Source organism: Oryzias latipes, chromosome 13, assembly GCF_053564925.1.
Source record: "Oryzias latipes strain Hd-rR chromosome 13, Olatipes_Hd-rR_3.1".
NCBI classification, from domain to species: Eukaryota; Metazoa; Chordata; class Actinopteri; order Beloniformes; family Adrianichthyidae; genus Oryzias; species Oryzias latipes.
Window position 1 is genome coordinate 14,556,009 of NC_136249.1, and position 23,897 is coordinate 14,579,905.

A 23,897-nucleotide genomic window follows, 5' to 3' on the forward strand; every position below is an offset into this window, starting at 1 on the left:
AGAAATCAAAAGACCATTGTTTCAACTAAAATTGCAATATTTTCTGTCCTGGAAGAAAAATAATCTTGTCAAGAAAGTTTTTCATTGGCAAAATAATCTTAGTTTGACAATGCATGAGGAACTATTGGTCGGCCTCAAAGAAATTCTGGCAAACCATTCGGCAATTCATGACGGGGAAGCAGCCCAAGAATGGACCAATCCATCATTCAACCTGGAGTCATTGACTGAGTCAAGAAGCTTCTCATGGAGAAAACACTGAATGTACAGGAGGAATTTAGAGTCACCAGATTTTCTAATCAACCTATAAAATGTGTTTCTGGAATACAGCAGGAAGCTGCAGCGATGGGAGAAATCTCACAAATGCAAAAGTAGAACAAGCAGATTGACACTGAAGAGACCCTAATGGGACACAAATCCAGGGCTTCCGCATCTTATTTCTTCCACAGCCTCACGAAGAACCTGAATGCAGCATCCAACACTATAACAAAAAATTGTAATACTGTTTACATGTGCAGCATTACTAAAAGCATGAAAGCTGCGTTCACACCATGTGACGTGCATTCAAGAACTACTGTTTACTAATTGTTAATTTTCCCTCCATTATCATTTTTCAATTGGTTTGCCCTAATGTGAATGGAAAAGGACACCATCCATGCATAACAACTAAATCTGAATCAATTCACAGTCAATAGCTGTGCATTTTCTACGTAGAGCCCAAAATGGTCGTAGAAACTTGCGTAGAGATGTGTCAATGACAGAGTTTTGGACGTTGAGGCCCCAAGCATGCATATTTGCGAGTTTACATTGCCTTTTCATTGACAGTGGTCGCTTGAATGTATGTTTCCGAGGCTGTGTTAACATAGATTTAAACTTATAAGTTGAATTCCACTTTAAGATCCAGATGGTACCTCCTCTTCAGCTCCAACTGTAAGGAGTCCACAATGTCACTGTCAATTTCTAATTGGTTGCTTTTTCCTTAATACACCACGGAATTTGTCCCTTTAATAGATAAATATTGGAATTGACTTTAGTAAAACTTTGTTGTGATTTTGGACAATATCTTTGGAAAAATACAGACCGTTGATTATTACTGCTGTAATTTGAGTTAAGGACTACTGATCGCCAAGAGAAAATCCACAAACTTCCCAACTCACGTGTCAACCGGAGTCACAAAAATATTGAAGTCAGATGGTTTTCGTCAATGAATTTTAAAGTCAAACTTTGTGTGAAATTTGTTGTAGCTCCCTCCTTGACACTCAACATTAAGGCCTTGGATTGGGGTTACTCACTGGGTCAAATGTACAGGAAAGTAACTCTGTTTTTATTGAAATTATTGATAAACTAAACTGCCATCTCAGCAGAATTTCTTATAAGAAAGTTATTATAAATAACTTCTTATATTAATTTAACACAAATTTCTTTACAGTAGATTACAAAAACAGTTTCCTACTTGGAAGTTTTTGGATCAAGCTTTCATGTTCAGTCTGAACTTTTGAGATCCCACTGGCCATTTGGTCTGTGGCTCCCTCTAGCGGCAGTAAGAAGAATTGCAGCACCTTATAAGTTCAAAGTGATGTTCATTGTTCGGTTTTATTCTGGAAACTTATTAATGTTCAGATCCACTTTGTGTTTACATTGAACTCCTTAAAACCAGAGTCCAGGCTGGAGGTGCTAAAGACTCGCGTGGGAGGAGGAGCTGAGATGCAGTGGTTATTAAGCTCGGGGGCTGTATGTGTGTGCGTGGAGGGGGGGGGGGGTGGTGGTGAAGAGAAGAGTTCCTGCACGGTGTGAGCAGACCGGAGCCGCAGAACCGAGCGGACTCCGGCGAGCACAGCAGCACCGGTCTTCAGTCTCCCGGCTTGACCGACGCTTTGGTGAAGACTTGGGGCGGCTGCGGCGGAGGTGCAGCCCCGGGGGGAACGAACCATGGCTGTGTCGGTGAGGAGCTGGCTCGCCAACGAAGCAGGGAAACACTTTGTCCTGGTGGGAAAGTTTTCTTATCAGCTTTGAAACAGTTTGGTTTGGAGTTCAAGCACCAGAAACCCTCAGGGCTGTTGTTAACTGAGGCTTTAGCAGCTGAACTATAGCGCATCAAACTCATTTAGTTCTGCAGTAACATACTTCTACTTTTTATCCATCCATCCATCCATCCATCCATCCATCCATGCATCCATCCATCCATCCATCCATGCGTCCGTCCGTCCGTCCATCCATCCATCCATCCATCCATCCATCCATCCTCAGATCCACTTTGTGTTTACATTGAACTCCTTAAAACCAGAGTCCAGGCTGGAGGTGCTAAAGACTCGCGTGGGAGGAGGAGCTGAGATGCAGTGGTTATTAAGCTCGGGGGCTGTATGTGTGTGCGTGGAGGGGGGGGGGGGTGGTGGTGAAGAGAAGAGTTCCTGCACGGTGTGAGCAGACCGGAGCCGCAGAACCGAGCGGACTCCGGCGAGCACAGCAGCACCGGTCTTCAGTCTCCCGGCTTGACCGACGCTTTGGTGAAGACTTGGGGCGGCTGCGGCGGAGGTGCAGCCCCGGGGGGAACGAACCATGGCTGTGTCGGTGAGGAGCTGGCTCGCCAACGAAGCAGGGAAACACTTTGTCCTGGTGGGAAAGTTTTCTTATCAGCTTTGAAACAGTTTGGTTTGGAGTTCAAGCACCAGAAACCCTCAGGGCTGTTGTTAACTGAGGCTTTAGCAGCTGAACTATAGCGCATCAAACTCATTTAGTTCTGCAGTAACATACTTCTACTTTTTATGACGACTTTTTTTTTTTTTACCATTTAACTTCGGATATTTGTGAAAACATGCAGATGAAGCCCCTGCTGCGTTATGATGTCTTTGTCCATAGAGTAGTGTTGTGTGTCTGCTGTTGTGTCTCTGCTTCATGTGTTGTGTCTGTGCAGATGTTGTGGCTGGCGGCAAACACCTGGCTGTTCCTGGACACATACCTGCTGTACTCCACCGGGCAGCAGTACCACTACCTCTACCAGATGCTTGGGGTGAGACTGCACATGCCCATGCATGCATCCATCCATCCATCCATCCATCCATCCATCCATCCATCCATCCATCCATCCATGCGTCCGTCCGTCCGTCCGTCCGTCCGTCCGTCCATCCATCCATCCATCCATGGTTCTGCACATGCCCATCCATCCATCCATCCATCCATCCATCCATCCATCCATCCATCCATCCATCCATCCGTCCATCCATGCATCCATCCATCCATCCATCCATCCATCCATCCATGCATCCATCCATCCATCCATCCATCCATGCATCCATCCATCCATCCATCCATCCATCCATCCATCCATCCATCCATCCATCCATCCATCCATCCATCCATCCATCCATCCATCCATCCATCCATCCATCCATCCATCCATCAATCCATCCATCCATCCATGCATCCATCCATGCATCCATCCATCCATCCATCCATCCATCCATGCATCCATCCATCCATCCATCCATCCATCCATCCATCCATCCATCCATCCATGCATCCATCCATCCATCCATCCATCCATCCATCCATCCATGCATCCATCCATCCATCCATCCATGCGTCCGTCCGTCCGTCCATCCATCCATCCATCCATCCATCCATCCATGCGTCCGTCCGTCCGTCCGTCCGTCCGTCCATCCATGCATCCATCCATCCATCCATCCATGCGTCCGTCCGTCCGTCCGTCCGTCCGTCCGTCCGTCCATCCATCCATCCATCCATCCATCCATCCATCCATCCATCCATCCATCTGTTGTGAAAAATCCACTTAGATGAAAATCGTGTTTTTGGCGTTCTTTTTTTAACATGTTCTTGTTGTTTGGCAGAGAGTTTTACGCCGGATACCTTGTATTTTATCCGGGCTGGGGACAGGTACAGGGGGACCCAGAGCTGGCTACATTGTTAGGCTGGAATTACCAAAAATTCCTAACCCATTGTTTATTCAAACTGTTAGCATTTTTCTTCAAAGCCAAAGAGACATAATGAAGGTGAAAAAGAGCTGCATGAAGCTCCGGAGCCGGTTGCATTATGCCAAACACAAATTTGTGATTTGATCAAAACAAATTCAAGAACTTTTAATATGAGAAGTAAAACTTGTAAATGCAGGTAAAGACTTAGAAGAAAGGTCTTTTAGGAAGATTTTGCATCTCCTAAAAGTGACTTCATCCCTCCATTAAACTGTGAAAGGAGGGATGAAGTCACTGGTATTTATGGTGTCTGGCACTACAGAAGTCTCCTTTGTGTTGGAAACATTTTAAAGTTATTTATCAGACTCTTGGAGTACAAGTAAAGCACCAAGCGAGCAGAAGAAGTAAATCTGAAATGACACAGTCAAAGGTAATTGTGATGAGAAAAAGGTTTTTGTTCAGATCAATGTTCGATTTAGAAGCCATAGACGTGCTGCTGTGAGAGTGAGGCTGCTGTGAGAACAGGCTTTGGTAGTTCATGCCAACATTGTGGGATCACAGAGCGGAAGAGTTTAACTTGTGTTCTTTTGCTGGATGCTGCAGAGCCCTCTGGTTCCTTTTGCATTGATAGAGTATGTTAGACACTGGGGCAGCGGACCAGGTGTTTAGGTGGGAGGGTATAGCTCATTTTATTGCTTTATGGGTCATTCTTAAGGCTTTGAACCTGAGGTACTCCATCTCAGGAAAGCAATGCAAAGATCTGAGCAGTGGTGGGAAATTGGTGGATTAGAATGAGATGCGCTGTATGTTGGCTCAGATGTTGAGCTTTGATTGTGCAGATGGTTTGACTGCATAAGAACCTTGTGGCATTTACTGTTTCTGCTTTAAAGGCACATTTGCTTCGTCTCATTTGTGGCTTTTAAGTTTGTGACAGCAGATATTTAGCCATGTTTCTGTGCCGTCACAAACACTCAGGTTTAAACTCTAAAGCCTGCTGACTCGGGTGCTGTAATGTTTGTCACAAGTTCCTATTAGTGAGGATATGTGCGTCCTCATGCGTTTCTGTGTGACCTTCCTTGTTTCTGCTGAAAATCACGCTGACGGCGTGCAGATTGTTCATTTAAGGCGCTGGCAGCAGATCACCACCAGCTCCACTGTCTGCTTCAGCTTCAGCCACAACAAGAAAAGACTGAACACGTGTGTGAAATCTTAAATACTGTTTGTTAAAGACTCACTTGGATGAAAAGGGGGTTTTTGGTCTTCTTTTTTCTGTTGAAGGAAGACATATATTAAGAAAATTAAGCTTAAAATTGCATTACTGTGTATTTTAATTGTGAATCAGATGAAAAAATGTCATTTAAAAAAGATTGTAATATACTGCTTCTACAATCTCTGCTCCGCTCCATCCTGATCATCCACTTGTAGACGACTAGATCCATGTACGTCTTTGCTTTCCTCCTCTGAGCTGGAATCTGGATCAAAACGGTACGGTTGGATATTTGATTTAATTTGTATTCTTTTGCACAATTACAAGAAAAAAACAGATAAAAGAGAATTAAATTAAGTGCATGGAGAAGAAAAAACCCATAGGACTTATTCAAAGTCTCCACCAAGTACATTTTCCCAAAGATTATAAGGTCCTCAGAAGTATATAAAATATAGAAAATGATGCAATTATAGTTAATCAGAAGTTCATCACAATGAATAATACCTAGCTCCAATATTGTTCACCATTTTGTTGCACCACTGTAGCTGTAAGCTAAAGGGAGAGCATGTAAACAGAGAGCTCTCTCAGGGGAGTTAAGGGGGGAGTTGCTCAGTGCCAATGGTCCCACCCACAACACACTATGGGTGTAAGGATTAATTATAACGATTCTTTTCATATCATAATTTGTGATTGCCAATCCGATTCATAGTACTTTTTGGATCCTTTTCAATGAAGTGTTTTGATCCGATTCACTGACCTAAGATCGATCCAGGATATCTTTAGCCTAAAAATTCATCCAGTGTGTGATAAAAACCTGGGTACTGAACAGATGTCTGAATAGATTTAGTGCTGGAAGAGTCAAACATCTCCAAACGGTGCTGAAGCAAATGAACAAAGAGACCCAGGAGGAGCAGCAAACACGTGTGAACTTTAGTGCTGCTGTTCAGGAAGGTAAGGAAGAAAAAAAACGGGCAAGTGCGGGCACGCCCCCTGGTTTGACTGAATGCATTTCCAGAGGGTTTTAGTCTGTGTGCCGGGATTGTTGGAGGTGTTGGTGATAAAGAAAGCCGGGCGTCACATCGCCCGTCTGCAGTTTGTCTGTCAGCTGCTTTTCTTTGGGGATGTTGTGTTGAGTCTCGCGAGTTTTTCTGAGTCTGGGGGGGGTGCAGCAGACGTTTAATGGTGTTGGTCTGCACTGGGTATATTTGTATTCAAGCTTCAGCCTGTACTCTGCTGCAGCCACATTACATCTCTTAGGTCAGTCAAACAGGAAAAGACTGGATGCAGAACATCTTAGTGCAAAGTTTCAGTTTTTTATCAAGTTCTGACACAGAAGCAAAAATGCAGACGCCACAGTCATAAGTTTGCTGGGAATAATCAGCGGGATTACACGTCTATGAAGTCATTTAACAGATGCTGTTTACAAAAGGAGACAAAGAACAGAAATTCAGACTAAAGCTTTAATGTTTTCAGCTGTTAATATATTTGGGATCCTTCTACCAAACTAAAATGAAGAACTCTGTTGTAATTTAATCCTCTGCCTAGCAACATTTTATATACTGTACATAAACAAAGAGTGCTGAAAAGAAACCCCATGTTCTGTTTGTTTTTGGTAGAAGAGGAAATGTACATAAAATTAAAAAAATAAGTCAGAACAAATTTGTGAAGAAATATACATTAAATTAAATTAAGGTAAATAAGCCTTGCATTACCAAATTTGTGATTATTTGGTTCATAACATTATCTGTTGCTCTGTATTCATTCCTTTTGGCTGCAATAACTACGGTAATTGTTTTTGGTTAATTTAGTGCGGGTTAAGCCATGTTAGGTCATGTTCAATTGTTCAATTAAAAAAAGACTTTAGCTGTAAAAAACACCAGGAAGTGAATCATTCTTAGGCTTTCCATGTGCATAAAATACATCACCATTAAGGTGAATGTGAGCCTTTGTGGTGCAGGGACCACCAGTCGCCACTTTGATTTTAGAAACAGATTACCAAAAAACAAAACAAAAAAACAGATTACAGAGCTGACATCACTCCTGCAGGTGAACTGTCCCCCATCCAGGTGTTCTCTGCTGTCTCAGCATGTTCAGTCCGTGAATGACTCAGACCTCACCTGCAACCACAATGACTCATCATATAATCTGGTGTTTTCTTTTCTTAAAGAAGAGTCTTTTACCGTTGTTAGATTTTTTTTTTTTGGTTTATCAAGTTAGCTGGAAAATATTGATATAAATTTAATGAATAAAATACTTTTAATATGTAACCCTATGTAATCCTAAACCCTAAATATAGTTTAATCTAATCACAAGTAAATTTAAAACACTGTATTTAAATGTTCGTAATTTAAAAAAATAATAATTTAAAGCAGATTTTTCTTGGTGAAGAAAAATAGTTTCATGTAACTTGAGATTTAAACCATTGACTGCATGAAAGAACTGGACTGAATGACTCCTCCCCCCCTGGTGTTCCAAACCGGAAGTAGCCACTGGCTTGAAGAAGCCAAAATCCCATAGATTTCTGTGGAGAAATAAACAACTCAATCATTCTATTTGTCAAAATAAGTAAGGGTTAATGGCCGGCGAAGTATGCATTATCACTTTTTAACGCACGCCGTGGAAGCCTTCACGTTCGACGGTTGCTTCCGCGAAGTGCGTTAAAAAGTGATAATGCATACTTTGAAGGCCATTAACCCGCTTATACCATTGTCACATACAAAAAAATAAATAGTAACCAGTTTTTAGTCCTTAATTCTTGTTTTTTTCCAATTTGGATCGCTTTTCTCACAAAAAGCGAACTATTTGTTACGTGGTGCGGCGCGTAACAAATAGTCCGCGTCACGCTGCACCACCGCTGCAGTAAAGATTCGGTGATATAAAGCGATATATATATGCTGATCTTTCCGATGTGTTGAATAAAGCATCAGTTCAGAGAGAAAGCTCAACTCTTACCGCTTGTTTTTGTCCGAATGATGAAGCAAATGATTGTTTTAAAGAAGCCGGCGCAGTGATACAAAACATTTTAGCTAGTTGACCGGAACTTCTTTTTTCACTGTACGGTTATCCTGTGGTATATCACTTTTTAATGTACACACAGCAGCCAATCAGAATCGAGTATTCACCTGGACCATGGTATAAACAGTCTTGATGTACTAACTTTTTAACATATCCTTTTATTATGCTCTTGACAATCCTTTTTTTCTCTTTCTATTGTAAGTTATTTAACTGTCCAATCAGAAGCCTCATTAAAAGTAGGTGGTGCCTGCTGGTTCCCACATCTACAGTTTAAAATGTTTGCTTGACAGATTTGGTGTAGCCTGCTTTCAATTGCTAGGTTATGGACTTAGAACAATGTAACTCCTCATTGGTGAGAGGAGTTGCCATAGAAACATTGACTAAAACTGACTTGGATCAACTGAAAACCAGTCTTTTTGTAAGTGAGCAACTTACTGACGATGTCTGGTTCCAACGTGGCAGCATCCAAATCTCGAAAAACGGCGATGTCATTTGGTTGGAGGTGGAAGTAAACTATGATCCCACACTCACTCAGTCCAGTTCTCACATACAGTCAATTATTTAAACCAAGCAAAGGAGGACGTTTTATTTGTAAAATGACACATTTTTGGTTTTAAAACATTCTTTATAATTTTTCCATTAATAATCAATTTAACCTGAATAAATGTTCCTTCCTCCTGTGCTATGAGAAGAGTGAACCTGTTCTCAGCTGGTCTTGCATGAATCCATCTGGCCTGCTCTTTGTCTTCTTTTCTAGCTGGGACTGTGCATCAGCAGAGCCTCTGCCTCCGTGCTGAACCTGAACTGCAGCCTGGTGCTCTTACCCATGTGCCGCTCCCTGCTTACCTTCATACGAGGCTCGCATACGGTGAGATTGAGTGTTCACGTTCAGGGCGGGGGACACGAGTGTGTGATGGATGTGTCTAATGAGACGGAACAGAATCAACAGTTTCAGGATCTTAATTTCATTACAATTCATTACTGTAATGACAATAAAATATGATTCTGATTTGGATCCAAAATATAAAAGAACTATTGTTTTTTACTGAACTGCTGTTTTTTCAGGACTATCAAAAATCAATTAGGGCACTGCAACTTCTTCTGAACTGTCCTGCTTGGATTCATGCAAAAAAAATAGACCACATCAGTCCAGTTCGGAGGTCTTTCCACTGCCAAAAAGCCCTAGATAATCTGAAACACTCAGTTTATTTAAATCCTGTTCTCTGCTGCATTTAATTTGTTTTCAATTTTATGTCACACGGTTACTTTAAGACACTAATGTACACTGAGTGTTTTTGACAAAATGAAGACAGCTGTGGATGATCAGCCAGAACCTGGTGAGACTGACAAGAAAAACAGAACTTTTACAAAAACTGAAGAAACATGAAAAAAAATCCAAGTGCAGCATTCTAACAGATATGGTTTATTTCAAGCAATCAAAACAAGAATAAAATCAAAGACAAACAACATAAATACTGTATCCCTACATAGATATATCAAACTTAGGTTAATTAGTCATGGAATGATTGAAAAACATATATAAGATGTGCAAACATCCACATCCACATGTAAAGAATTCAATCATTATTACTCTTAATCATAAATTGAAGTATTAGCTCTTATATTGTATATACAGTTCATGCCGAATTTAAACCATCAAACATATTTTTTTCCAAAAGAACTTTCATTAATTGCTTAAGGAGTGCATTTAAAAATCCATGAGTATTAGTAAAATCAAATGACAAAGATGAATTACATATTAATTTCAGCAGCACACATCACATTATTTCAGAAATCATTATTACATATCACAGAAAAAGTATCAAACTTAAGAGCATATTGTTTGTCATTTGAAAAAATAAAAACTATTGCAATATTTGATCTGTCTCTGAACACAAAATGTGCTACACAGATAACCGTGCCTTCCTTACAGTTGAAGTAGGTGTTTTAAAGGAATGAAGGGCTTATTGAGGGGTTTCTCTGACACTTGCAGATGTCAACAAGAAGGATGCGCAGACTTCTGGACAAAAGCAAGTCCTTCCATGTTGCATGTGGGATCGCCATCTGCATCTTCTCTGGTAAAAACAAACAAACTTCCTCCTGTCCTGTTCACTTCGGTGTGAGACATTTGTTCTCCGCATTTGGCGGAGTGGTGAGCTGCAGAAAACCATTTGGTGGTTTAACCCCCTAATCCAATCTCTGAATGCTGAGTGTCAACCTATTTTGGCATGACTCTACCTCGGATTTAAATCCAAGACCTTCCAGTCAGGGCAGACACTCTGCCACTTTACCACTAAGTAGTTGTTGGAGCTTGAATGTTGTCCTTTTCTCACTGTGAGTGTTTTCATTTCCCTTCTAGTTTGTTGGTTTTTTTGTGAGGTTCTTCCCATGACATCTAAGACAGCTGCAGGCCTGCTGGGTCAGTCTTCTTCCTCTTACTCATCCCTGTTGGGAGCTGTTATCTGGGGAGAACTTGTAATCTATAGAAGGAACTGCATGTGACGTTCCCAGTTAGATCTTTGAACTGGATGTTTTAGGTTTTCCTTGCAGCTCTTTTGCTGTGGGTTTAACATCTGTAGACTAATGTCCCAGTAAGTGCGACAATAATAATAACAATAATGAATTTGATTTGTCTGCACTTTTCTAGATGCTCAAAGTGCTTACAATGTGTCCATTATTCATTGACACTTGGTGATGGTAAGCCACGGCTGCACTGGGGCAGACGAGGTGTGACCCTCTGACCATCACCGGTACATCCACACGCATTCACACACCAGTGGAGCCACACTGGACGACGGTTGACTTGGGGGAGCGGGGATCGAGCCGCCGACCCTTTGATTATTGGGCGCCTGGGCCAGTGCCGCCCACGCATCCTCAGAATGTGGAAATCAGATAGAAATGATCCTGAAGGTCTTACAAACTTTAGGTTGACGAACTTCCAGAAAAACCAATAAAATAAAGTTTATTTCTAAAAGAAATGTAGGAAAACCAAGTAGAAGAGCAGCTTAATGTAGCAGTAAATGTGGGCTTATTACATAAACAGAACGGATGAACCAGCTAAACGGTAATAGACAACCAAATATGAATGCAACAAATTGAGAGGAAATCAGGGACCTTGGGCGTGGCACATGCACACACATGCTGCTAATTAAGAAAAAAAGAGGGTAAAAAGTTAAAAAGAAAAAAGACGGCTGTTGAATCTTTAAACTGGACCAGAAAAGGAAAACAATGTTTGAAACCAAATACTAAGCTAAAAGAGGGAGGAAGTTAAATTACCAGACATCCCAGAAATGTTAAAATTTATGTAGGCGATGAAGATGAGATATTAAAACATTTTTAGCTACTTGAGCCCACTGAAGGAAGTAGCTTATATTGATGATTTCTTAAACGTTGTCAATAATGTTACTCAAAAACTGGGGGCAGGCAGGGGTGTTAAAACCTTTTGCTAGGGGGTCAGCTTTCCCCCCTCTTCCCCTATAGTTCCACCCCTGTGTAGCTATGAAATCACTGTGGTATTCCAGTTGAATGACTCAAAAATGTTTTTCTCCACAATAACTATGGGCTTTAAAGACACAATCATACAATGTTTGACAGAAAAGAATAAGATTGAATAAAAAAAGTGTCCGATTCGGATTAATATGCAGCATTTTATTTCCCATCATTTATGTCTTTATCATTTTTCGAAAATGGTTTTTTGCAAGTTAAACTTGTTTTAAAATGTGACCTCTATTCTTCATCTTTTTGTGCTTGTCCTGTTACGCTCTATGTTACATTTTAAAATATTACAGATGTATTTTCTAAATATACAAAGACACAAGACTTTAAACCAAAATATATGGATTTTTTTTTTTTTTTTTGTGAGGGGGATTGCATTTAGAGCTGACAGAATGATGCTAAAGATAATCCTCAAGTTGACACTTTCTGTGAGGTTAACCTTAATGCTCTCCACCCGTCTCCACCCATTATTACCAAACAATCACAAACATTCTGGCATGCTTTTCCATCAGATCATTTGCTCTCTGGAAAAAGTTCTCATGTTCTGCAAATGGACTGAGGGGGAGTAGGATGCGAGAGAGACAGAAGCAGAGAAGAAAGAGACCGGAGGCTTGGGGGTGTGGGGGGTGGGTGGGAAAGGATATAGGGGGAAATAACTAGACCCTTGGGTCCATGAGTCATCTAATTCCATCAGCTGTTAGTCTGCGACGTCAGGCTGTGCATGTGCCAGTAAGACCGTTGGGAGTCTTTCCTTGTATTTTTTTGTTGTATCTGTAGCTGACTAGACATCTTGTATTTTTAGTGACACCTCTGCATAAAGCCTTAGTTACAACTGTCCTTTCTAGTAGATATGAGCTGTCTGCGGCAAAAATTGGTCAAGCCTGTATGGAATAGCGAGATCACAGACAGCTCGGTGGGGCCGTGGAGTGAAAAAATGGTCATGTATGTTTTTTTCTACAGCCATGCTGCGAGCGACAGGTCATAGCGAACACTATTTCTAAAGATTGGACTGAAGTGTCGTGTTTTGAGCTCACCAATAGAGGGCGCCACCGTTGTCAGAGTGTTTTACTAAAGGCAAATAGTATGAGTAGTTGGTCCTAACCCTTGTCCTATCCTATGGGGTCAAGATGACCATTGACGTGTTCTCCCTACCATGACAAAGGTGGATAAAGGTGGAGAGGATTTCATGTAATCCATAGACATCAGTGAAGATCACAAATCATTGAAAAAAAAGTTCAGCGCACTGTCATTGAGGGTCTAGATGACCCAACTCCCAACGTCAAAGTGCCTAGGATACCCAAGGGTTAAGACACCATGTGGCTAAAACACTTGCTCATGAATAGGAAGATATTGGTTTATTGTAATTGTATCAGTTGTTTTCCTTATTTTGTTTTGTAGAAACACACTCATATGGAAGCCAATATACTGGAAAAACAAGCCTAAATTAACCTCTTAAAACCTGGCGTCCACATACGTGGACATCACGTGGTAATATTACCACAGTTATTATTTCTGCTATCAAAGCCCAAATAACAAAGAGAAATTATAAAGGCATTTCAAACAAGAGCTCAGGTATTAGAAGGTTAAAGAGGGTCATCTGCTGTTCTGTCATTGCTTGGGAATCATTTAAGGGAATTAATCAGTACCCACTGCTAACTCACTCAAAGTCACTTATATTGGATTTTGGAATTAGATTATTTCAAACAATCAATAAAAACAATACTGAAGAAGACAAATAAATATATATATATATATATATACATCCGCATACACATGTAAATGATGCCATCATAAGATATGGAGGTCTACACACCTATACAACACGTAAAGTTAAACTAGGTGAGATGTAGGCGTGTTGAACGAATTTTTGATTTTCATGATGTCCCTTAAGGTGGCCGTACGAGCCTCAGGGGAACTGCAAGACACACCTGCTCCCCCTTTTAGATGCAGCCTCCACTGGCACCCAAAAACCTGCAGCACCTGTATGGGTCAACCCTCGAGAGGGGGGAAAGGTAAAAAGGCTTTAGATATGTGGCTTTTTAATCAGCCCTCTCTTTTTTTCTGCAGCGGTGCATGTATCAGCACACCTGATTAATGTGGTCAACTTCAGCGCCGGCTTTTCTGAAGACTTTCCAGCTCTCAACTTGGCTCGCTACAAAGGAGAGGTGAGACTCAAATACAAACAAAAAGTCACAAAAGAGAAATAATGTACTTCTGAGAGATTTCTGTTTTGACCAAGATCTGACTAAAGCCTCAGTTTTTAAGGTTCAGAAGCAGAAAGCAAATTCAAATTATGTGTTTAGATCTTTTCTGCAGAATGTAACAAACCAACAGGAAGGAAGTTTATAATAATTAATTTGTTTGCAATCCTTTTCTTTCCAGGACCCCAAGTTGATCATTTTTACTACAAGTAAGAAACACTCCTCAGTTTTTGTTGGACTGTTTTACTTCATCTGTCCTTCCTATATTAAAGCATTGTAATATTAATAAATAAATCCTAAATGTTCTATTTTCTTATATTTTGATTTGTTTCCATTGGCATCTTTTTTGTTATTGTGATTATTAAAAAAAGGAAAACTAATTATATTTTGTGGTAATTCTTCAACTAAGAAATGATGAAGAAACTTGTGTTTGATCCAATGCATTTGCTTTTTGTTTCTTTGTTCTGTTTGTTTTGTGTCTTCTGGTTTTTGTCCTCAGTCCCAGGAGTTTCCGGCGTGTTGTTGGTCCTCATCCTTCTGCTGATGTTCATATCTTCATCCCACTGCATTCGGTAGGCGGAGTCAAACTGTTTCCAGTAAAAGTTTTTGATAGATTCGCGACTCGCGCCCCCAACTGTCCCCCCAACTCTGTCTGGATGAAGCTCGTCTGCTGGACTTTAAATATGTAGAGTTAGATAAGTTAATTCTTCTCTAAGAATTCTTCTGTCCTGTCCGTCCTGGGGGAGGATCCCTCCTTCATGTGGGCACCCCTGAGGTTTCTTGGTTTTTTCCGGAATCCATTTTTTTTGTGGAGATTTTCCTTACCGCGAAGGGGGGTCTAAGGGCAGGGATGTCCAGTTTAGCTTAGTCAGTTTGTTTGTTCAATTCAATATTTTCCTATTGAACTCTATGTATTCATGATCCTTTTGATTTTATGTTTAACTTTTTCAATTACCGATACGAAGCCCATCGAGACAACTGTTGTTGTGAATTTGGGCTATACAAATTGAATTGAATTGAATTGAATAGATTCCGTGAGCTGTGATGTCTGGAATAGTTCACTAGTTTGAGATGTTCATATAATACTCTACTTTATTCAGGACTTTTCCAGAACAGCCCTTCAGATGTTTGTTTTTTCTGTATATTTCAGGGTGTGTAATTATGAGATCTTCTGGTACACACACAACCTCTTTATTGTCTTCTACATCATCCTGATGGTGCACATGGCGGGGTAAGCTGCTGTAAAGCACAGCCTCTTTTATGTTTCTGTATTTCAGTTCAAGTCAAATAATTATTCAGTGTGTCAATAAATCTGTTTACTGTGTTCCTTCTGATTTTCTTGTCGCCGTGTGTTGATTTCTTTCTTTCTTTTTTTCTTGTGACATCATTTGCTCTTGGTTTTGCACACATGTGTTTCTTTTATGAGGTTACATTCATAAATGTTTCTGAAAGGTTTTAGAAAAGATGGATCATATTGTTTTTAAATGTCTTTAAATCTTTTTATCAACTCAAATTTCTACTATCATTCCAGTTTTTAGGTTTTGGTTAATTTATGAAACACAAATTTACAACAATAGTCTCAAGATGCTGCAAAAACAATTTATATTGTTGTGATTGCTGTTCTCGCTAATTTGCAGTCCATCGCTGCATAGATACTCCTCTATTCTATGTCATATATTTTCCAACATTGAAATAAATTTCCTACATGTTTTTTTTTTTTTTCCAACCAGAGGTGCTCTGAAGTTTCAGACCAACATAGAGGCCCACCCCCCAGGCTGCCTCAGAGCCAGTCAGAGCCTTCGGCAGCAGCAGCAGGCTGAGGATCTGGACCAGAAGCAAAGATGCAAAGAAGATGCTCACTTCCAGCCACATTATCCACAGGTCTGCCTTTATGACCTCAAACATACGTTAGTGTGGCTTCCAGCCGAGTTTGAAGTATTTAAATGGGTCAGTTGTGTTTATTAAAGGTGGAGAACATGTTAGAAACAGTCTTTACATCAAATACTATATTTGTGTGTGTGATTACTTGTTTGTACATGGTTGTTTTAGTAATGCGCAGGCTTCATAAAATACCCCAGGCTGTAAGCAGTTAGTCCGATTTGATTTAGAGCCATGTTTGTTACTTTAAAGCAGAATTGAATGACAAAGAAGACGATAACCAGTACACAGGTTTTAAGCCTTTGTCACAAGTGTCTGCTCTCTCAAACGTGCACGGGGCATGCAGGTGGGCCGCGCTAAATATCAAGGACCTAGATCGCTCAGTGAACCCATAAAAAAAAGTTCCTGCACGTTTTTCTACGGGCGTGCTGCAAATGACAGGTCATAGTGAACATTTACACAATATCTAAGGGTGAAGTAGGTAAGATGCAGGCGTGTCATATGGATTTATTGTGTTTTCAACTCCCCTAAATCCTGCATGCAGTCTATTAGTGCACATTCCTTACCTCCAGTCTAACTGATAGAAATGGGGAAAATTAAACAATCAGAGTTTAGTTTATGTGGACATCCAACAGGCACTTACGGATCACGTGCACACCCTGTTCGTGCAACATTTTCGCGTGGTCAGTAAGGAGCCAGTACTTACTGATAACTAGAGTGTGGTGCAAGGACTCTGTATGACAGCATCACCTGTAATTCCTAAGTGTTGGTTTCTATTGTTTTGATGCTGAGCATCTGTGAAAAGCTAACAAAGCATTTCAGGAAAAAACCTGCTACGTTCTGTAATGGTTTGGGATTCTTCAGGTCATTGGTTTAAATTTTACTGAGTTGAGCCTCTGAGGCCACCTTCTGGATAGCTAAAGCTGAAACGGGTTGATTCAGCAGAACACGCATCAGAAGAAAAGCCGCAGGTCAAAATCATGTTGGATGAGAAAGAAGAAAAGAGTGAAGCTTGTGGAGGACCCTGGTCCTCATTCATGCTTTTTTTTGTTTGATAGCTGCTGTGCTAACGTGCAGGCTTGGCAGATAAGTGATGACCATTAAAAAAACGTTATTAAAATCTGCTGTAGTGAGCTGAGTGTTTAAATGGGAGTAAAAGGTAAAGTAGGAACATCTGGAAATGAGTAACCAGTCCTGGTAATCTACTGAGCTACATTGTCCCACCTGATTTTTTCCATTCCTCATAGTTCATTCCTTGTTGCAATCCCACAGACTGCTGTTGCATCATTTTCACTTGCAGCTGTGTCTAATCTGACACACGTGTGGTTTACATTTTTTAAAAATGAAGCCGGCTCTCATAGCAAACAGCGCAGATGTTTCCTCGTGCAGCGCAGGAGTGAACATAGAAAAACGTAACGGACGTTGGTCTTTCATCAATCTCACGATGATGAAGAAAACTCCTGTGACCTTTGCTATGAGCTCATAAACGCAGACGTTTTTGTTAAACTGACAGTGCTTTAGCTTTTTGGATAATCAAATCCATTTGGGAGCTGAAGTGAGCTGCAATGATCTCCATACAGTGAGGTTCTGTAAGCCTCCTGTGGAATCAGTCCACTGACAAAATGTTGAATATTAACAGACAGTTTAAATCAAGCTGTCTTATAAAGGTTACGTAAATGCTGCTCCTCTGTGCAGACGTAGATGCTGATTCATTTGTGTGTGAAGATTTCACTTTGCTGCTTGGATTGCTGACGTCTCTTCTCAAAAGCTCGGCTCTCAGCTCGTGCTTTGATTATGTGCGTCAACAGACCTGGCTGTGGGTGTCCGGCCCTCTCTGTCTCTACTGTGTGGAGCGCTTTTACCGCTACATCCGAAGCAGTCACCCTGTTACCATAGTGACGGTTATCAGACATCCATGCGACGTCGTCGAGTTGCGAATGCTGAAGAAAAACTTCCGAGCTCGACCCGGACAGGTAAGAAGGCGTGATTGATTGGTTTATTTCAAGTAATTTTCAGCCATAAAAAGAAAAGAAAAGAAAAAAAATGCATGGATCTTTCAAATCCATTAAAGATATGAATTCATAAATTTACGAGAAAATAAATAAAAGAAAATCTTACCATTTACTTGACATTGTAAGTTCTCCTACTTATAAAGACATTTGCTCTTATACATACAATTTAATTTAATTCATTAATAATATTTAATTATATTTATTTATATAGCCCAATATTACAACAATAGTCATTTCAATGGGCTTCATATCGGTAATTGTATACAGTACATACACGACACATTGAATCCATTAAATATAAGTTGCAGAATCTGTGAAAATGTTCCTAGAATTGCACAAACATTTTAAGTATGTTCTGTTTTTGAAACGCTGACATCAAACTTCTTTGACATTGTTTTTTTCCACATTCTGTGGCTCTTGGTGTCCCTCCATGGCTTTCTACTCTTCTCTTCATTCTAGTATATACTCCTCAACTGTCCAGGTGTGTCTCCCTTTGAGAACCATCCCTTCACTCTGACGGCGGTAAGACAAACCTAGTTTAAAACATTTTTCACTTGAAACACACTCTTCTGTTCATGGATTCTTAACCCCTGTGTTGTCTTGTGGGTAAAAAGTGACCCACTACCACACCATTGGTCAAAAGAAAAGGTGGCAGTTCTGCTAGATTTAGAATTCATTGATGTTGCTTTGGAGGGTGTAAGCTTTTGACTTGGACTTGGATTTTTCTCATGAGTGCATGGCTGTTCCTGGTGTGGATGTTTGAGCAGAAGGGCCGAGTCACTCTGACAGCAGACGGACAGACCCCTGGGGTTCATGAAGCTGTCGGCCAACAGGAAGGTTGTGTGTTGAATTCAGATAGCCCTTATGTGTGCACGCTTGGTTCTCTCCTGGCTGGACATTTTAGAACGTGCGGGTTCTGCTGTAGTTTCCATTAACCTGAAATGTTTTCCGGCCTGTGTGTCTCCTAACTCTTTACAGTGTCCCACCGAGAACAAGCAAACTTTTGGCATCCATCTGAGAATTGTGGGAGACTGGACTGGTGAGCGACCCACCCAAACACAGTACTACAATAATAATACAACGTACATTGTGGTAGAACAGTAGAATCACAGCTCAGAATGTCACGTCTGATGCTTTTCCAGTGTGAGGTTTGGTGTTTTGAAGAAAAGCACATTGTATTCATGCGACAAAAAGGTTTGAATCCAAGGATCTTAGTTTAAAAGCTGCTGTCACTGTCTGTGTGTTTTACTGTCTGCATTTGCTGCCGCATGTCCGTCCACACTCACATCCTTTCAGAGCACAGGAAGAGGAAGTGCGTTTGTTTGGTTTGGCTCTATAATCCGCCGTGATCATATGTTCCAAGGAAATGGAGAGTAGTGAATAAGAAGAAAAAGTGCAGTAAGCTCTCCATCTTTCTCTGCAGAACACTTTGCTCACCTCTTGCTTCCTCAGCCAAGAGCTGCCTTGGAGATCCTTCCTGTGGTCCATCAGAGGAGATACCCAACGTAGGTCTAAGTGTGTGTCTGTGAGTATGAGGTGACAGTTCAGGATGCCTGACAGCTCAAAGGTTTTTGGATCTTTCTGTGGTCATTCTATGATCTTTCTGTATTAGTAATGTCACGTAGCCTCACCTATGGCCCAAAACGTTACCTGGTAATTTTTTAAAAAGATCTTTTGTTTGTTGATCTGTTTGTGTCGATTGTGTTCATACTTTTTATGTTTTATTTCAGGCACACATCTTCAATTTGTTACAAATACACAAAACGCAAAAGCTTCCAAAACTCGTGCTGCCAAACTACTTTGATTCTCGATTCAACATGGCTTGAACAACATTTTCATTTATGAAATAAATGGCATCCAATACTAAAATAATATTTACTTCAAAGTAAAACTTTTTCTAAATTATGATATATTAGTTTTTTTTTAAAGCCCGCCCAATAGAAACCAACTGTTTGAGTTCATGCCCACCAGCCACTGACCTTATAATGTAACGAATTGATAGTAGCACAGCTATACAGTTAAACAGCAGCATTACCAGAGGTAAGTACTGTTTCTATAAAGTATTTAGTGTAGCCACAGGGATGCTTTGTATCAACAGATTTGACTAAACTTTAGGCTGAACTTTTTATGATGAATGGATTCATGACAGAGAGGCTCACGGGCAGGGGTGGGCAAGTCCAGGCCTCGAGGGCCCATGTGTCTACGTGATTTTCAGAAATCCTTGCCCTACTCATGGTTGATTACCTGGTTCAGGTAAGTCCAGCCAATAAGAACATGTCAGAGCAGGGTATGCAGGAAAACATGCAGGTATGTGGCCCTTAGTGCCCTAAGCCTATTCTGTGAGGGTTAAATTGAATATGAATATAGTTCATGTGTGCAACTGACACATTAAAGCAATACTTCAACATGTGGCCCAATGCAAACCATCAATTCCATGCAGACATTTTACATGTCTGCATGGAACGCCAGGCGTTAAAGCGTCAAAAAAAAAAAAAACGCCTCGGGTTCGTTTTTTTTTTTTCGACGCGTCGCGTCGAAATCTACTCGACCAATGAGAACGGCGCTTTTGCTCACGTGTCTGGAGCTTCTGAAGTTACAGTAAAACACAACTTGGGGGCGCTCAAACAAAACTGCCTTGCTGAGCACACATACCAGCGAAGAAGATAGACGCCAAGTAGCGTCTACACAGCCGCGAAGCAATAATGACGGACATTCTAAAACATCCCCGAACCAAGCACCAGTTGGAGCTACTGGTGCTTGAAATATTCATGTTTTCTTTGTTTGATTCTGACAAGCGTGTAAATACTTGCTCTCTTCTTCTGAGTGAAAAGCGACTTTAAGAAGCGTAAAGTTGCGCAGCGCCACCTTGTGTACAGGAGTATTTCGGTTTTACATTAAGCGCCATCTAATGTCAGGGAATGAAATTGCATGTTCACTCCACTCATCGTCAGCGAAAATCGCCTGGGTGTGAACACAAAAAACGTGGCGAAAAACGCTGGCGAATAACGCCTGGCGAATATTCGTCCCGGTGTGTACGGGCCTTTAGATGGGGTTTTTGTCTTTATAAAGCATATAATAGTGTTTCTCAAACAGCATCTCTTCCTCCACCACTGTTATGAAGCACAACAAACACAAACATGGCACAGTCTGTTCTAACAGTTTGTAAAGCAGAGGTAAACGCTTTAGTTCAGCTCTAAGGTTTGTGTTGGAGCAAAAAGGAATTATTACCAAGCATTGAAACCAGTCTTTTGAAACAGAACAGCTGCTTTCTAATAATGTCTGGATAAAAGGACAAATTGTGTTTCAGACTTCAAGCAAAACTATTGGAATTGAAATACAAGTCTTAACAAAATAAAAAAAAAAACACAAGTAAAGTTAAGTGGCCAATAGACACATTTAATCAAAACGAAATTGAAATTATAGTTTTTCCCAAAAAATAAATAACTTTTTTGGGTTAAAAGTTGCACACTTGATTTAAACAGAAAAAAGTTAAAAACAAAATAACAGTAAAAATACACATAAGGATTGGTACATGATTGATACAGATGACGTCTTCTATTATTTACATTTTAGGTTGATTATGGTGCCTCGTCATTTTTGTCAAGGTAAAAGTGTACCTTGGCTCAAAAAATCTGCCATGTAACTCTGCACCATCTGCAACTAAATTCTAATCTCTTAATCTACTTCAATTTTGAGTCAACCATTTTAATATGTAAAATAAAACACTGTGACATCTGACAGCTTTGTTTTTGTATCAACCTTTTAACATTTGAGACAATGGAGGAGCTTTATTTGCAAGTACCTTTAGAGTTTTAGCACAGTTTAAAAACATGAGAAATTAAATATCCAATGTTTTACTGTCCTTTACTACAAGCATGTTTTTATTGTCCTTGTAACAGTCCTTGACTCAGTCTTAATATGGATGCTGAGTCTAAATATGTCATTCATTTTTGTATATAATAATGTTTTAATCTTTAATCAGTGTAAATAAGCAGACAGATTAACATCACTTTCCTGAAAAGCCTTTATTAATATGGGATAAAACCATTTTAACTCAGTGTTTGCACTTTTTTAAGGTTGCAATAGGCTTATTTGTCCACCAGGTGTCACTGTTCTTCATTATTTTAATACTGTTTTATTCTGTATTCTTCTAGCTATCTTGATAGTTAGGTTTAAAAAATTGGAAAATTAATTAATAATTATGTTTGTAAAGACAATTTACTTACAGCTGATGAGAGGAAGCTCTATCATCATTAGTTGCTTTTATTTTGATAAAATTTTTGTTTTCACTTCTGTGCACTTGAGTGTTTGTGCATCTGTGTGTTTGTTGCTCCTCTTTGCCAATTTCTGCATGTGTGGACGACAGATGTTTGTGATGGGTATTGACGTTTGTGTATCGGTTGGCAGATTCTTATCTATAAATAAAAGAAAATTAGTGTATTTTCTGGTATAGTTTTGTCTCTGAGCTGCCTGTGTTGTTTGTTGTAACTTCTCATGACCAGGCTTTACGTCGATGGCCCATTTGGAAGCCCATCAGAGGAAGTCTTCAACTATGACGTCAGCCTTTGCATTGCTGGAGGGATAGGTGTGACACCTTTTGCTTGTGTGCTCAATGCTCTAATGTGAGTGGAAAACTGTTGCATTATAACAAATGATCAACAATTTCAGCAAATGTTTTTTTTCTCTTGTATTTCTTCTTCTTTCACACCAAGTGAGAGATGGCAGAGCTTCAGGCTGCAGAGGCTGTACTTTGTTTGGGTCTGCAGGGAGCTCCAGTCTTTCTACTGGTTTGCAGAGCTGCTGTGTGCTTTACATGAAAAGGTTGGGGCCAAGCTTGGGATTTAATATTTTTATATCTTTTATATGTATACTTTCAAGGAGCAGAAGAAAATCCTGGTGACAGACTAAAGAAAGGAGATTATGCTTTTTCTTTAACCCTCCATGCCCCACGGTGTAATTCAGAATCTACTTCATGTCCTTAAAAGAAAAACGACAACAAAAAAAACACTGAAGAATATTTTAATGTAATATAGTGACATACATTCAGGCATGAAGGAGTTAAGTACCTGTTTGAGTTGACCTTTTTTTTAAAGAGAGAAATGACAGTAGTTTCAGTAGAAAACAAGATTGTCAATTAACTGACTGTCAGCATCTAACTGTCATCTATCCACGTTTGTATTGGGCGTTTAGCTTTGGCAGGACAACAGACCTGACTACTTGAATGTGAAACTTTATGTCACTCAGAAGGACAGCCTGCAGGTACGTATATACGCAAGAGACTCGCGCACGTAGACTTTTGCTTAACCCCGTATGTATGTGTCACCAAATGCATTACATCGCAAATAAGTTAGAGACATATAAATGTCATACTTAACCTAAGACAACTTTTACCGTGACTATAACTCAACACTAAACCTGTGATAGACCACATGCCACATAGCATTTTAGCTAATAACACTTTTGGCTAACCTAGCTTCTCGTCGTTAGTATAGTATTAGTACGTATCCTCGGCTGTCGCGCAAGACCCGGGTTCAATTCCCAGACGAGAAGCGTTACGTGTTTTTTTTTTTAAATTATTATTATTATAATCATCACTGGGGTACTTTTATCAGGATATTGTGCCTCTCACATTTTTATCGTGTTTTGTCAACTTAACTTTGCTAACTAACAACAATTGAAGTGATAAAAATACACACTGCGAAACACAAAGACGATGTTACAGTATTTTATGTAGCATTTGCGAGGTCTCTTATAGCTCCTCCTCGTTAGTATAGTGGTCAGTATCCCCGCCTGTCACGCGGGAGACCGGGGTTCAATTCCCCGACGGGGAGAATCTTTTACTTTTGCAATGGCGATATAGGACCTGTATATTCATTGCCAGCCTCATTTGTCGTTTTTTCGCACGACCTCACATACATAAGTCAGTCGCGTGCTATAGCATTTTAGCTAGCAGTGTTGGCAATTAGCCTAGCTCCTCCTCGTTAGTATAGTGGTCAGTATCCCCGCCTGTCACGCGGGAGACCGGGGTTCAATTCCCCGACGGGGAGAAAATTATTCTTTTGCAATGGCGATATAGGACCTGTACATACATCGCCAGCCGCATTTGTCGTTTTTTTCACGTCCTCACATAAATTTGTCATTCGCGTGCTATAGCATTTTAGCTAGC

The 23,897-nt window shown here is 40.3% G+C and overlaps 1 protein-coding gene and 2 non-coding genes across 9 annotated transcripts in view; all 3 read left to right on the forward strand.

The window, feature by feature from the left end:
- Window positions 1-1,747: 1,747 nt before the first annotated feature.
- Window positions 1,748-23,897, forward strand: part of nox4 (NADPH oxidase 4) — a 32,966-nt gene continuing 10,816 nt past the window's right edge. For 2 of the 7 annotated variants that reach the window (XR_002291556.3, XM_078956511.1), the window contains exons 1-15: window positions 1,748-3,004; window positions 8,903-9,013; window positions 10,139-10,223; window positions 13,708-13,805; window positions 14,023-14,050; window positions 14,341-14,413; window positions 14,992-15,072; window positions 15,572-15,722; window positions 17,528-17,692; window positions 18,191-18,253; window positions 18,710-18,770; window positions 19,155-19,236; window positions 22,234-22,316; window positions 22,444-22,552; window positions 22,922-22,990. Coding sequence is in view for 5 of the 7 variants with exons in the window: in XM_078956511.1 (XP_078812637.1) it covers window positions 2,810-3,004; window positions 8,903-9,013; window positions 10,139-10,223; window positions 13,708-13,805; window positions 14,023-14,050; window positions 14,341-14,413; window positions 14,992-15,072; window positions 15,572-15,722; window positions 17,528-17,692; window positions 18,191-18,253; window positions 18,710-18,770; window positions 19,155-19,236; window positions 22,234-22,316; window positions 22,444-22,552; window positions 22,922-22,952 (1,416 nt within the window). In the remaining 2 variants the exon portion in view is untranslated. Of the gene's footprint in view, window positions 3,005-8,902; window positions 9,014-10,138; window positions 10,224-13,707; window positions 13,806-14,022; window positions 14,051-14,340; window positions 14,414-14,991; window positions 15,073-15,571; window positions 15,723-17,527; window positions 17,693-18,190; window positions 18,254-18,709; window positions 18,771-19,154; window positions 19,237-22,233; window positions 22,354-22,443; window positions 22,553-22,921; window positions 22,991-23,897 lie in introns of all 7 variants that reach the window. The other 5 variants (XM_020708386.3, XM_078956510.1, XR_013659618.1 and 2 more) reach the window with 4 other exon arrangements.
- On the forward strand, window positions 23,491-23,562 carry trnad-guc (transfer RNA aspartic acid (anticodon GUC)). Its single transcript has one exon. It is a non-coding gene; the product is annotated as a tRNA-Asp (tRNA).
- Window positions 23,707-23,778, forward strand: trnad-guc (transfer RNA aspartic acid (anticodon GUC)). Its single transcript has one exon. It is a non-coding gene; the product is annotated as a tRNA-Asp (tRNA).